This window comes from Clupea harengus, chromosome 13 (assembly GCF_900700415.2).
Source record: "Clupea harengus chromosome 13, Ch_v2.0.2, whole genome shotgun sequence".
Lineage (NCBI taxonomy): Eukaryota > Metazoa > Chordata > Actinopteri > Clupeiformes > Clupeidae > Clupea > Clupea harengus.
Window position 1 is genome coordinate 2,299,896 of NC_045164.1, and position 14,519 is coordinate 2,314,414.

At 47.3% G+C, this 14,519-nt stretch overlaps 1 protein-coding gene across 2 annotated transcripts in view; it reads left to right on the forward strand.

Annotated features, from left to right (window-relative positions):
• The window catches only part of sptlc3 (serine palmitoyltransferase, long chain base subunit 3), a 28,093-nt gene extending 13,623 nt beyond the window's left edge, over positions 1-14,470 (forward strand). For both annotated transcript variants that reach the window (XM_031578789.2, XM_012829831.3), the window contains exons 8-13: positions 1,826-1,931; positions 3,817-4,036; positions 6,622-6,748; positions 11,841-11,976; positions 13,353-13,482; positions 13,596-14,470. In XM_031578789.2, coding sequence (XP_031434649.1) covers positions 1,826-1,931; positions 3,817-4,036; positions 6,622-6,748; positions 11,841-11,976; positions 13,353-13,482; positions 13,596-13,712 — 836 coding nt within the window. In that variant the 3' untranslated portion in view covers positions 13,713-14,470. The remainder of the gene's footprint in view (positions 1-1,825; positions 1,932-3,816; positions 4,037-6,621; positions 6,749-11,840; positions 11,977-13,352; positions 13,483-13,595) is intronic.
• Positions 14,471-14,519: the final 49 nt, after the last annotated feature.

Sequence of the window (14,519 nt, forward strand, 5' to 3'; positions counted from 1 at the left end):
GAATGTTATTTCGCATTTGGAATATTTGGAGGAGGGTTTTTTTATTCTTAGAATGTAGTATAATTATGATTATGAAAAATATTTGAATAATACTACATTTTCAATAATGAAATTGTGTAACAAGATGTACCAAGAGGAATGAGGGAAGTTTGTTATTATATACTTTCGTCCTCTTTTCCTTCAAATTAATATCATAGGGTTCTTTCAAATCAGTAATCTGTGATTGGTTCAGTCATGACTACTTTGCTAACGAGACAAACAACGATAAGTCAATACAACATGAAACATGCAGCAGAGCAGAAAGATGCAGCGCATTCAGGGAGCCGAGCTTTAAAGGAATAATAGGCACAAGATTCTTGATTGGGAATGATTGCTGACTCCAAAGGAGAGCCATGGAATATTCCCTTTTGTGGATGATCCAACATTGCCACAGTTCAATACAAACAGAGGAATAATTTTCTGAACAATATATTTATACATTTTTGAATGTTGATATTTTGTGTAATTGGGCTTGAAGACAGCCGTGTGGACCGCTTGCTGCAGTATCAGTTAGATTAGGTGAAGCCCCTATGAGCCTCTACGTCAAAGTGCATTCAAGTGTGATCTGCGTGACAACTTTCTATCTATCTGTGCATCTTCATCTGGTTTACCTTTAATGTGCCCAAGGACATTAGGTTTACCCAGTGTATTGACAGGCTTTGGATTTCAGCGCAGAAAGTGACTGAACTGGTTTTTCCTGAGCTGTGGTTAAACAAAAGGGCAGTATCTCCCAGATACTCAGTATGTGCCCCTATGTCTTTTCACTGATACTCTTTTCAAGGAGTCGCCTGGCATGGGTTTACTGCTTTAATGTTACTGCATGTGCAGATCTATTAAAGCTACGTGTCCATAAAAATCATTTGCATGCAACGGCCATCACATTCTGCACTTAGTGGTTTTACAGGTCATTTACTTACAAATCACACACATAAAAACCCTGCAGACCTGGTTGCAAATGGATGACGACTGGTCCTTTAATGCATGCCGCATCACTTCATAAATGCATGTGTCCAAATGGCTTATGTACTAAGCACATCTGAATTTATTGTGTTTGCAATCTCAATCTAGTAAGACAAGTGAACAGTGTCGTGGTACAACTCTGCCATCTACTGGACATTTTGTGCAGAGATCACTTGCGCAACCTGTGGCATCTTCAGTATGCACTGCTAAAAAAAAATGCTGGATGATATGCTGAAAGTCTAAGGCTCCACCACTGCACTGAGACTCTCTCTGCCCCATTGTGTACCATAATACCCTTAAAATGCTCAACAAAGGCATTCATGTGGACAAACTTGCATGCATATCAACGTGCATATCTTGCTTTCAGAATACCACTCCTTTAATCCCTTGACGTGCAAGAAAAACAACCCACTTAGGGTAATGGAACTGACATGGTGATTGGTGTGACCCCATTCAGTTATCATGCACTGCAGTTGAATTAGTTCTGTGGAACAACACAGTCATTTCTGTCAACAGAGGTGCTAGCTTCATTTTGTTCTGCTTCCTGTTTGTGGAACTTATGGCAAGAGCCTCTGAGAGGTGCCAACATAGAGGGTGTGACAATAAATGTGTGTGTGAGTTTGTGTGTGTACGTGTGTATGTGTTCCCATGTAAGACATAGAAGTGTGTGTGTGTGTGTGTGTGTGTGTACCCATGTAAGAGCATTAAGTCATATGTGCATGTATAGAGAACCAATCTGGCCTCTTGCTTGAACTGCATGTGTTTTTATAATCAGGTTTATATAGGTATGATTGATATGAACAGTATTTCCCTCTGCTGCTGTCAGACATGCAGAGCTTGGAGAAGCTGCTGAAGGAGGCGGTGAGCTCGGGCCAGCCACGCACACACCGGCCCTGGAAAAAGATCCTTATCCTGGTGGAGGGCGTCTACAGGTTAGTTACTGCTGCTTCAGACTTGCATCAGACACACAAACACACTCTCTCACACACACACACACACACACACACACTCACTCTCTCTCTTTCTCTCTCCCATACACACACTTATCAGATGCTGTTAGCCACAGTAATATGCTTTAAGGGGAAGCTTTGATACAGTTGTTGCCTGCTATCACTGCTGTTCTGCTTTGTTGGGGAAACATTACTGATAATGGCAGGTCTCAAATGTCCATTTCAACTGGTGCGTGTGGTAGATGTGAAATGGAGAGAGATGAACAGAGAAGGACTTAGTGTGTGGGCAGGTGGGTGTGAGAGTGAGAGAGATATCGTTTGTGTGTGTGTGAGAGAGGAAGAGAGTGGGAAGTTGTGGTTTACCGACAGAGAAATACAAAGCAGGAGTGTCAGGTTGAGAGAGAAAAAAAAGAGTGAGGGAACAGAACACTTTCAGAATGCAGAGTGAGTGTGTGTTCTGGGAGCTTCTGCCTTTTGATTACAACAGCAGGTAGTGTGTGTGTGTGTGTGTGTGTGTGTGTGTGTGTGTGTGTGTGTGTGTGTGTGTGTGTGTGTGTGTGTGTGTGTGTGTGTGTGTGTGTGTGTGTGTGTGTGTGTGTGTATCTACAGCTCCCAGAACAGAGCAATCCACTGTCTCTCTGACCCTCACCCTCCATCTGCTCATTAGCTTCAAATGAAGGCCAAATGGAGCTGGGGAGATTGATTCTGCTGCACCTCCAACTAAGGCATTGCATCCTCAGCCAGCTCTCTCTCTCTCTCTCTCTCTCTCTCTCTCGTTTTTTCTCTGTCTCTCATTCTCCTGTGATTCTGTTTCTTCTCTCTCCATCCACCCTAAAGACTTTCTTGTCTCCCCGACTACTGGCTTTCAATTCGAGAGAAACAGTAATGTGTAGACACTCACCAGGCACTTTGTGTGTGTGCGCTCGTGAGCAGTGGCAGTTTCTCCTGAGACACAAGCTTTTAAATGCACTCAGCAGCCGCTAGTTCACCTATTGCCTCGCAGCACTCTTGCTCCGACACATGAGGACGGGCGGACGGGTGGGGTGGGGAATATGTTGGAGGCACTCGAGTGGGGAACATTGTGCTTCCTGCATTTTCAGCTGGAACATCAAACCCCACCGTGATAAAGAGAGAAAAGGAGAGAAGGAGGGAGGGGGAAGGAAAGAGAGAGGGAACCTCAGCTGCAAGTCGAATGGGGAAGGAGAGAGGGGGGCCTCTCTTTGAAGTCGTTCCGGCCCAGGCGTGAGACGTGTGGTCTGGCCAGCGTGAGCGGCTAAGGTGCCTGATCAGAGCCTGGGTGCCGGGGTCTGTGAAGCCTCCCCACTGACTGGCCTCGCCTCGTCTCGCCATGCCACTGCCTGCGAATGCCCTTACATGGGCCGCCCGTGGATAGAAGGCATGACGAGTAGTGGAGGGAGGCAGGAGGTGAGAGGGAGGGAGGGAGGGAGGGAGGGAGAGAGGGAGGGGGGGATGAAAGCAGGCAGGGGGGTAGGATGGATTGTTGAGGTGATGGTAGTGGTTCGAGAGGGGTGGAGAGGCAGGGGGGGGCTTGTGAGGCTCTTACGTAACCTAAACTGTGCATGTTCGTGGCATATGGATGTGTGTTTGTGTGTGTCTCTCTCTCTGTATAATTGTATATCTCTTTCTTTCTCTCTGCCCCTCTCTCTCTCTCTCTCTGTGTGTGTGTGTGTGTGTGTGTGTGTGTGTAAGAGAGAGTGAGAGAGAGAGGGAGGGAGGAGATTGTGTGTGTGTGTGTGTGTGCGACTGTGTGTGTGTGCCTGGTCAACCTTCATACTGTATTTGTTCTGTTTCAACATAACCTCAGCTGTAATCCGTATCTCTGTGTTTTCCTATGCTGTCTTCACAGTATGGAGGGTTCATTAGTGCGTCTGCCAGAGATCGTGGCCTTGAAGAAGAAGTACAAGGCCTATCTGTATCTGGACGAGGCCCACAGCATCGGTGCCGTTGGCCCCACGGGCCGGGGTGTCTTTGAGCACTTCGGGATTAACCCCCTGGATGTGGACGTGCACATGGGAACCTTCACCAAGAGCTTCGGGGCCGCCGGGGGATATATCGCTGGCAGAAAGGTACAGTGGCGTGATCTTCTCACTCATCTGTTCTCCATGAGTCTCACTCCGTACACACACACACACACACACACACACACACACACACACACACACACACACACACACACATACACATGCATACATGCATACATGCACAAACACACACACACACACACACACACATGCACAAACACACACACATGTATACATGCACAAACACACACACACACACACACATATTTATGCCTGTGGTATTACATGTGTCTGCGTGATTGTATGTGTACAGGCTGTATTTGTCCATGGATTTCAGCTCAGTCCTCACACCTGTCCTCTGGCTGATGCCATCTACTTGAGTAATGGCTGTCCTGTCAGATGTGTCAAAACACGATAAGGAACGGCTAGCCTCTGTCTGGCTCCTGTCACATGTATCTGTCATACCATGGCAACCTGTTGAGATCAAACTGACAAGCAATCCTTTCCACGAATAAAAAATAGACCACCTCACATGAGACATGTGCAGATACACACACACACACACACACACACACACACACACACACACACACACACACTCAAACATAACATGCACACACTCCCATATCCCTCATGTGTTCTGCAAATGTCATGCATCTCGGTGCCTTTGTACATAACTTCTTATTACTCCATTAAAAACAGCACTTCAGTACATAACCACATCACGGACGTGGCAGTTGATTATGAAAGAGCGCGCCAAACTACGACGCCACATTGTTTCAATTTTAGGCTGTCCTTGGAGGGACTCGTCCTGCCCAGAGTGAGTGTTGGCACATCCCTCGCTGTGCTTTTAATAAGGTGGTGGAGCTGGCAGGGGTCCAGCTCCTTCTTGTGGCGTGAGCTGGAACTGCACATTGGTAACAAGCATGATAATGACTGGAATATGATTAACATGCTGCACACCCCTGGCAGCTGGGCAGGCCAGGCCTGGGAGAGGTATTTTTTCTTTCAGGGTGGGGGTCACATTCGGAAATATGAAAGGCTTTTTTGAATTATTTGTTGTCGTGGTGAAATCCCTCAATCCCCTTTTTAAGTAGACTCAGGTTGACCCACAAAAGCACCAGCAGATGTTCCCTTAGAAGCGCCCAGAAATGAGCACCTTAATGATCCAGCCTTCAACTCTGGCAGCCTGCACTACATAGTCAACACAGCTTTTGATCACGTCGCTCAATGCTGAGCTAAGAGGACCTTTATGGTCCCACCGCTTTAACAGTGACTCCCTTTCCGCACATATTTAGGAAAAGGAATATGAGTTTGAAATCAGTATTCTCCGATGAGGCAGAGGAGAAACACACAAACACACACACTCACACAGCACACACACACACACACACACACACACACACATACGTACACAAACATAGGCACACACCCACATAGACCAAATATAGACACACACACACACAGACAACCTCAGAGCTGACTGGTTCCAAAGTCACAGATGTGGGGCAGATTTCGGACACATTCCCTTAGCCGGCTTATCTCCGCCGTCCCCCAAGAGCTCACTGGACCCGAAAGCACCGCAAATCTCTAGCCCCTCTAAATAGAAACAGATGTTTTGCTGCCCCCCCTCCCCTTTGGAGTAGCACGTCCCCTCTCACCCCACCCCCCTACTCCACATACATCTGGCGGGGAAGAGGAGGAGGAGGAGGACTGTACCTCCCTCAGTCCCTCGCTCTTGCTCCTGAAGCTCATCAGCGTTTCCCTGGACACAGATGGCAGTGGGTGGAAACCAGGGGGCCGGCTAACGTCTCGGGCTTCACCTGGCCTCCCGACGCAAAGCGCTGGCAAGGCTTGGAGGCGGTGATGGAGGCGTTTGCATTTTTGAGATTACCATACCTACATCCCCACTCCCACTCATCCCCCATCCCCAAACACACGATGTCCCTCTGGCATATAGCTAGTGGTGTTGCCAGGTCTGAGTTTGTAACAATTAGAGTTGTCTTCCGGCAATTAGCTTACTTCCTCTCCTTGCTTGGCTCTGCCTCCAGATCCACTACTGATGTAAATAGTTTTGTGGATGGTATTGTCATGCTAAGTTAAGATAACTTTGAAAGCTGAATGAGGGGATGGGAAAAGGGTTGCCAGTTATGGGTGCTGAGCACCCTCAGTTCACACTGTCACTCTACTGCCTCCTAGTGGTGTTTATGGGGATTGCAAATAATTAAATTCCTTCAATCGCTGTAAGGGAAGTGGGGCTGTAATGTTGTATCACAGAGGCAAATTTAGCCTAATGGCAGTGCAGTGAAGGTACAGTAAAGATGTTTCTCATAATTAAGCACATTGAACCTATCGTACATAAGTTTTTCTATGATGATACAAATTGCCTACCGAGACATTCCAACGCCAAAAAAAGGTCATGTTTCACTGTGTTTAGTGGAAACCAAAGCCACATAAATGTTTAAAAAATGTATGTGTTTACACTTAGTTGCTCAGGTTACCGCTAAAATGACTGCCCTAGTGAGAGCAGAAGTGGAGCGCTCCAATTTAAAGCACATGTAGGTAACAGACGAGTGAAGGCCTCTTGCTCTCCAGTCTCAAACACTCACTTGTCGTGTCTTTTCTCGCAGGAGCTGGTGGACTACCTGCGTACCTACTCCCACAGTGCTGTCTACTCCTCCGCCATGTCGCCGCCAATCACAGAGCAGATCATCAGAGCCATGAAATGCATCATGGGAACGGACGGCACCAAAGAGGGTGAGCATTTGAACCCTCCTATCTCACTTTATCTCCCATCATGAGAGACCTCAGATTTAAACATGTTTATCATGTACTTAAAGGTGCAGTCCTTGATTATGATCCAATACACTTGTACAGCTGTCACTCAGTGAAATTCTCCACATGGTCCTCTAGCTGTCCATTTTGTGTGTGTGGTGCGCAAAAAAATAAAGACAACTCTGATGTGGTTTGGACTGAGCAATACACTGTTCAAGCCAATTAACCAGAATTCTTCACGAGCACTGAAGAGAGGGGTGTATTTGATTGGCTGTTGAGTTCAAATATCAACAGTCTTTTGCCAGGATCAAAGATTGCACCTTTTAAACGAATGAAATGCTCCACATTTAGAGTAGTGGCGCTTTGAAAGGATTTCCCGCCACAGATGGAAAGGCTTCCCCTGTTTCAAGAGACTACCATCATTAAGGCCACTACAGAGTGAAACCAACATCACACACATTTCAGACCAACATCTTCAGAGGCACCCGCACCACACCACACCACACCACATGAGTGGGATGCCGACCCACACCTCACCACAAGCTCATATCAAAACAGCACCACACCACACTGCAGGCGGAGATCCACGTCACCCAGCAGCCAGCGAGTGGCACCAAATGCAGCCAGAGGTCCACGCCAGGGCCGAAGGGTGGACGATGCAGAGGTGGGATGACACGCCTCCTATACGGGGTCTGTAGCGTCCAACGGAGGGCCTTCCCCAGCAGCCCTCGCAGCTCAGCAAATGTGCTAACGATTACAGTGGTCTGCCTGGGAAAGGAACGGTGCACTACTCCCACACCACCCCCCACCCTCAGCTCATACACACACACGCATGCACACACACACACACACACACACACACACACACACACACACACACACACACACACACACACACACACACACGTGACCCCTTTGCCGCAGAGGAAATCAGTTTCATATGGGCCCCGTGAGAGACCTGCTTTTCAAAACAGTCACTTCAGTAATGACTTATGACGTTGAGGCAGAGCATCGGTCACCCATCTGTCCGGCTCGAGCCACTCCAGCGTGTGAGCGTCCACACATGCCTGAGCAGATGCTCAGAAAGGCCCATACCACCCTATCAGCAAGACACACAGCTACATACATGTGATTCAACTCACCGGGCTATATTGAAGAGTCCCCCTCTGGCCCGCAAGACGTCATTTTTAAACCCCCATCGCAAAGGAGAATGATCCAATGCTCATGCTTTCAAATAGGTCTCGTGTCAGAGGTGGATTCATTTTCCCAGGTGTGTGTGATGAAGTTATGAACCAGATGTCTCGTCGTCCCTAAGCCTTGTTTACACTTGACGTTTGTAGGGTGCCATACTAGCCTGTACTGCATTGACAACGTTATCAGATGTTCTTTGAATATGTCAGAAACTCCTTAAGATAGTAACAGTCCCTGTACAAAAAAATTGAAAGAAAGAGTTGTATGGAAGCTAATAGATGACAGGTTTGTAGCACCACCAGGGAGCATGCGTCATTTGAGAAGTGTACTAATGAGGATAGCTCACCTTCTAAACTCATGTCTGGCTCCCTGTCTCCCCGAAGGAAGATCTGGGAGGCCTGTGTGTACTCCATTACAGAGCCAAGGCAGGAGCCCAAGCTAGGAATCTGTCTGAGCCAAATAAACGTCATAGTTTAGGTTCAGCTGAAAAGGAGACGGTGCCCTATGGCGAGCTGTCACCCGACCTGTCTCCTTTCTTCTCTTTGAAGAGGAGGCTTGTTTACATGCGTCGATGACTCACTCTGGATCTACACACTGGTGTTACCCTTGGTGCGACTGTGCTGTCGACAGTGACTGTGTCCTTATTCCTGGGCGAGGTAGCTGACGTCATCTCAGCATTTTGAGCTTCCCTGCTGGGCCTTGAGGAAGTCTGAAAAAGTGCAAAGTTGATTGTTGTGCACACCCGAGCGTGAAGTCCTGTCTCGGACCTGTCATTACTCTCCGTTGAGCTCTGCTATGTGCACACGTGTAGAAAACAAACTGAGGATGCTGTGAACATAATGTGAAGTGTGTCTATGAGCTCCAGCAGCGTACAGCTCAGCACTGTTGTCTGTGTACTCACATAGCTTATAGTTTTAGCAGTGACACTTCTTCTAGTCATGTGTGTTTCATATTATCCTTTTTTTTCCCTGAATGACTGAAGTTCGACTTCATGACGGAGTATGTGGTAATGTTTGTGAACGATAGTCTTAGGCGTAGCCTGGGACTGTGCGCAAGTTTGCCCCTGTTGATCAGGCCCTCTCTGCATGATATGATCAATGGCTCTGGAGACGCCAAGATGCTTGGGGACTTCAGTAAGAGAGCACAAACAGCTGTCTGCCCTGATGGAGATTGCTCCTGACCTCGGGGAGAAGCACAGTGCTCTGCTGTGGAGATGCATGACGTGTCCAGAAATGGACGGATCTTTATTTCGTATGGGGTGCAAATGGGGGGGGGGGGGGGTTCAGCTTTGCCCTGGGGTGACATGCGCATATGTGAGGGATGGGTTGAAGAGGTCAGATCATCATCATCATCAGTGGGTGAGTTTCACCTGAAGTAGAGCCCCTCGTCTGTTCGCACCCCAAAAACAGCAGGAAATGTAGTCCAAGTCAGCAAGAGCTCTTTCTCTTTTTCTTTCTTGGTAGGTCTTGCAAAGAAAATCGCAATCAGCTTGGTGAACAAAGTTCTCTGCAAATGAGACCGAATGTGGAGCCCGCTTTTTCTTTATTCATCTAAACCTCACCTGCTCATGATTCAGTTGTCTTGCATTTGGCACAAACTACAACCTCCATACATTTTTTTTTTTTTTTGCGCGTTTTCCTGACGGGGGCTTTATGCAATGCTGAGATGTTTGGCAGTTAGCAAAGTGTTTTGTGCTCTAGGTTTCTGCTGAGATAGGGGTTTTGGGTTAAGTGTTGCACACACCCCTTTGAAATACCTGCCAATCTTTTCCTAGGTAATCAAAAAGGAGGGGAAAAGGCTGTTATTTCCAAGGCATGCTCTTGCCAAGGCCTCACAACTCCGAACTGCCTGTGTTCCCTTGGCGATCCACATCATTAAGAAGCCCGGGAGGTCAAGAGAACGTTTTTTTTTTTATATTTATTTTTTATTATTTATTCTTTTTTTCTCTCTCTCACAAGCGCTGGAATTGATTTATCTTCGATTATATTTATCTGAGATAAACGTGATATTCAGGCACTCCGTGTATTCTGTTTCACCACGTGGCACGGCTCCACGCAAAATCCATTGCATCCTATTTACAAGCCAAGAGCGCTTTTTGGCATCGCACAGAATTTGTCCACCAGTCAGTTCTGACAAAACAAAACCAGCTGCTGCCATCGCTGACTTGTAATCAAGGGTGACTCAAGCCCAGGTCCAGAGCAAGGCAGAGGTAGAAAGGAGAGAGGATGCTGAGCAGGGGTCACGCAGGAAGGAGAGCGGGGGGATGTTGATAAAACAACGGAGCTGCTTTCCATCAAGTGATGGAGCAGATAATGCCTTTAATGACTGGGCTATTGAAGGGGTCTGAGGCTAGGATTTGACTAAAAGGTGGGTGATGTAATGTCCTGGGTTGCCTCCACTCCTCTGGATTTGCTATCCTCGTGTTATTGAAAACAAAAGACCCCGTAGGCCATCAACACAAATGGAGACACCCTTTCAATGCTGGAAACTCGCGTTTTATACCGTACAGTTTACCTTTAATCACTTGAAATCATTGCCATACAGGGGCTTCACCAGGCCATTTTATTATGCCATGTGAAGCAACTCTTTTCCTGTGTTCCCATGGCAAAAGGGAGAATAAGATCTTAGTCCCAGTCCTGCTGTCGTTCAACCATTATGGTTACACAGTGATTGGGGAGGCTAATTGTTTGTAATGACTGTCACAGGCCTTTTTTTCCCTTGTCCCTGTCAGCTCATATTTCTGACACAAGTGTCTGTGGTAAAATGTCACTGCTATGAAGACCTTGCCGGCGAGCCTGTAGGTTAGACAGTTCAGTAAGCCTCATCTGCTTTGTGTCTCCGAAGCCCCCAAACTGCTTTTGTGTTTACTAGCCAGATGGTGGGGTACACACATCACTACACTGTGGGCCACTTTAAAGCCACTGGAGGCTTAAGCTGACACAGACAATTTAAAGCGCACTGGATATGTTATAATCCTTGGATTTGGTTCCATCAAGTGTGGCCTTGTGGGTGTTTGAGGCCAACTTTCTCTGTAGGTTTCGCTGGTGTTCTCATTGTTTCGCTAAGCATGGGAGATTTGCCGCCTGTGGAAAATGATGGGTATGGATAAGGTGAGTGCCAGTAAAACATTTGTAATTAAGAATGCGACACAAGGGGACTGTATGACTGTAGTAGACTGCGATTCAGCGTGGTCAGCTGAGATGTTTTGATGAAAACACAAGAAGATATTTTGGGTGAGGACACGCATGCACACCCAGAGTCTAAGCTTGTACCTTCAGCTTGTGAAACTGTTGAACGCAAACCAATAGCTGGGGGGCACAACATCTTTAGTCGATGTGTAAGGCTCTGTGCTCTTTTATGGCTTTTGGCACCTCTCTTCTGTCCTCCAAGATAAGCACCCCATAAATAATGTATAGGGAGGATATGGGGTGAATTCCAGTCTGCTGTTTTGTCAGGGCTGGGGGAAAAAACTCCTGCTATGGTTACCAATTGTATGGGGACTACTGGAAGGGTTCAAAAGAAAAATGTCTAAACAAAGACCTCTTTCAATCTAAACAAGTGTCATTAGGTAGTCAAACGGTTTCATAACTGCTTTCATTTTTAACGACACGCTGTAAATCTGCGCACCGCACCGTAAAATAACTCATACATCAACACAAACATATCTCCTCTTCTCTCTCTGAACACCCTGCTGAGCTGCATTTTTTTAAGGTTTTTATCTGTTAACGCACATCTGACACTTCTGCCGAATCTGAATACATGCCATGTTCGTCCTCATCCGCCGTTCGTGCTGTCCCTCTCTGCTCAGATGTGTGGAGAAAGCCTATTGAATGTGTCAGGACGGTATAAGAGTCGTTAAAGCTTCTGTTTCCACTTCCCCCAGGGTTCAACAGAGTGCGTCGGCTGGGGGAGAACACCAGGTACTTCAGGTCACGTCTGCAGGAGATGGGCTTCATCATTTACGGCAACAGAGACTCCCCCGTGGTCCCTCTGCTGCTCTACCTACCAGGGAAAGTTGTGTGAGTAGTCCACCGCAGAGCTCCAACCTGCACTCTAACCTTAGCACATTTAATGCATGTTTCACTCTATTACTGCTTTTAAAGGCAGGCCAGTTATGACGTGTTTGTACAAATCGACAAAAATAAATCCGCCATCAAGTAGCCAAGATGCGAAAGCTCGATAATTGTTGGTGTGTTTGTAAGTGTGCGTGTTTTCCCTCCTTGCTGTGGTGCCCTCTGGACTCTAATAAAGCTTTGCTGAACTGGTGAACTTGCCCTCAGTAACTCCTCTGCCAACAGAATAGAAAAAAAAAGATAGAAACCTTGAACGCCACCTCCCTCCCTCCCTCCCTCCCTCTCTCTCCCTCTCTCTCCCTCTCTCTCCCTCTCTCACCCACACTCACACACATACACACGCAACAGCCAGAAGACAAGGACATTCATCTCCACTGGTCAGTCAGTCCAAAAGAGCGATGTCTCTTCCAGGGGGACATTGGACCGCGGCCACACTGGATGTTCCAGATGCTCGGTGAATCAGTTGTGCACAGAGAAGCGATGTGACACGCGAGAGGTTCATCCTCTCACGCGCGTTTCAGACGCTTCCAAAGATAACAGGCTTCTGGCAGGGCTACAAAGCCACGGGCAGCTGCAAGGCCTTTATAAACTGAGCTCCCGCTTTCTCTCTCTCTCTCTCTCTGTCTCTCTTTCTTTCTGTCTTTGTCTCTCTCGCCTGTGTTCTATTCCTGCCACCGTTCTCTCATGTGAGGAACGGTAGTGTGGGGGGGAGGGGCGAGCGTTGGTCCTCACCATTCCATACTTTCTTCTCCCACCTGCCTCTCTGTCTGTCTCTCACCTTTCATGTCCACCACGGGGGACAGGGGTACAGTACTGCTGTTGTGTTTAGAATGGACACACACACACACACACACACACACACACACACACACACACACACACACACACACACAGGGTAAAGGAGAGGTTAGACGGATGAGGGGTCACGGAGTCACGGAAGTAGAGGCTACTGGGTCTGCCTGCGTCCAGCCCTGCTCAAGGTTCGGTCACAGTGTTTTTATCTGTGCACTGACAAGAGCAAGAGCCAGACAGGTCACAAAGAGAGTGCCTGTAGCCTGACCTTTTCACTCATTTCTGAAAAAATGATGTCTCCGCAAGCTTTCCTGTCTGTGATTTATGAAACTCTAGCAGAACTCTTTTTTTTTGTTTTTTTATTAATCTTATTTTTTATTAATTGTTTTTGATTGCTGTTTGTTTACTAATGATTCATGATTGATACCATTCAATGCCATATAGTCACTTAGAAAAAGAAACTAGAATTAGACTAGGCACTTGTGTTTTGCACGACGGAGGGAGATGATAAACTGGTGTGTGCTCCACAGGGCTTTCTCACGCACGTTGCTGGCTCAGAACATAGGCGTGGTGGTGGTGGGGTTCCCCGCCACGCCAATCACCGAGGCCCGGGCTCGCTTCTGCGTGTCGGCTGCCCACACCAGACCCATGCTGGACAAGGTAGGGGGACTGAACCAAACAGCAGAACTGTTGTTTCTCTTCCTCTTGGCTCCTGCTCTCTGGTCACGCCATGTCATGCTTGATTCCTGCTCTCTGATTTCTCGTGTACCCAGGTGTTGAAGGCGCTGGACGAGACAGGCGACCTGCTTCGGGTGAAGTTCTCCCGCCGCAGGCCCTCCTCCGCGAGGCCGGAGCTTCGCGAAGAGACCGACTACGAGCCGGACGGCTGATAAGAACTAGAGCCCTCCAGTGATCTGCTCTGTGAGCACTAGTCCCGAAGGACAGTCCATATAAACTCCATAGTCCTCTATTTCAGGAGGACAGGATTTGTTACTCAGTCTCCCATGAAACCACAGGATCCCCATCCACTCTTCGCTGGAGGAATTCGGAAATGTGACACTCCTAAATGTGGACGCTCGTAATAATGTTCTTGAGGCTCCTGCCCATACTGCCGATAATCATGATTGAAATCTGTGCCCGCTGGGGGGGGGGGGGGGGGAGGGACTATCATGAGGGGAAACTGAAGATGAAGGAATATGAAAGCCTTCAAAAGATGCAGCAGATTAAAATGAAAAAATCACAAACAGACCAGACAATTAACTCTACATCTTTGACCTCCATCACATTTCCAAGTGCAGATTATGGAGCCCTTGAAATGGTCATTTTTGTTAACAGCTCTTTGCAATGTTGGAAAAAGACCACCATGGAGCACACGGTTATGAGTGTGGATGATTGAGAGGACACGAGGAGGAGGAGTGTTTTTTTGTTGGGCTTTATGTCACCAATGGAAAAAGCTGCGGTTGTTTGATATACTATTGTGTTATACATCTGTTTGTCAGACTTCCCACTCACTAATGCATTACCGCAATTACTCGTTCCAGAAAGTTCTATGATGAGCTAGCAGACACATGAATGATACAGAAGGATTACACTTTTATAGTATGTGTGATGTGATGATTTCAAAATAATAACTTAATTTCCACCTTAAGGTCTCACTGTGGGGTTTCCTTGTGTGTGTGTGTGTGTGTGTGTGTGTG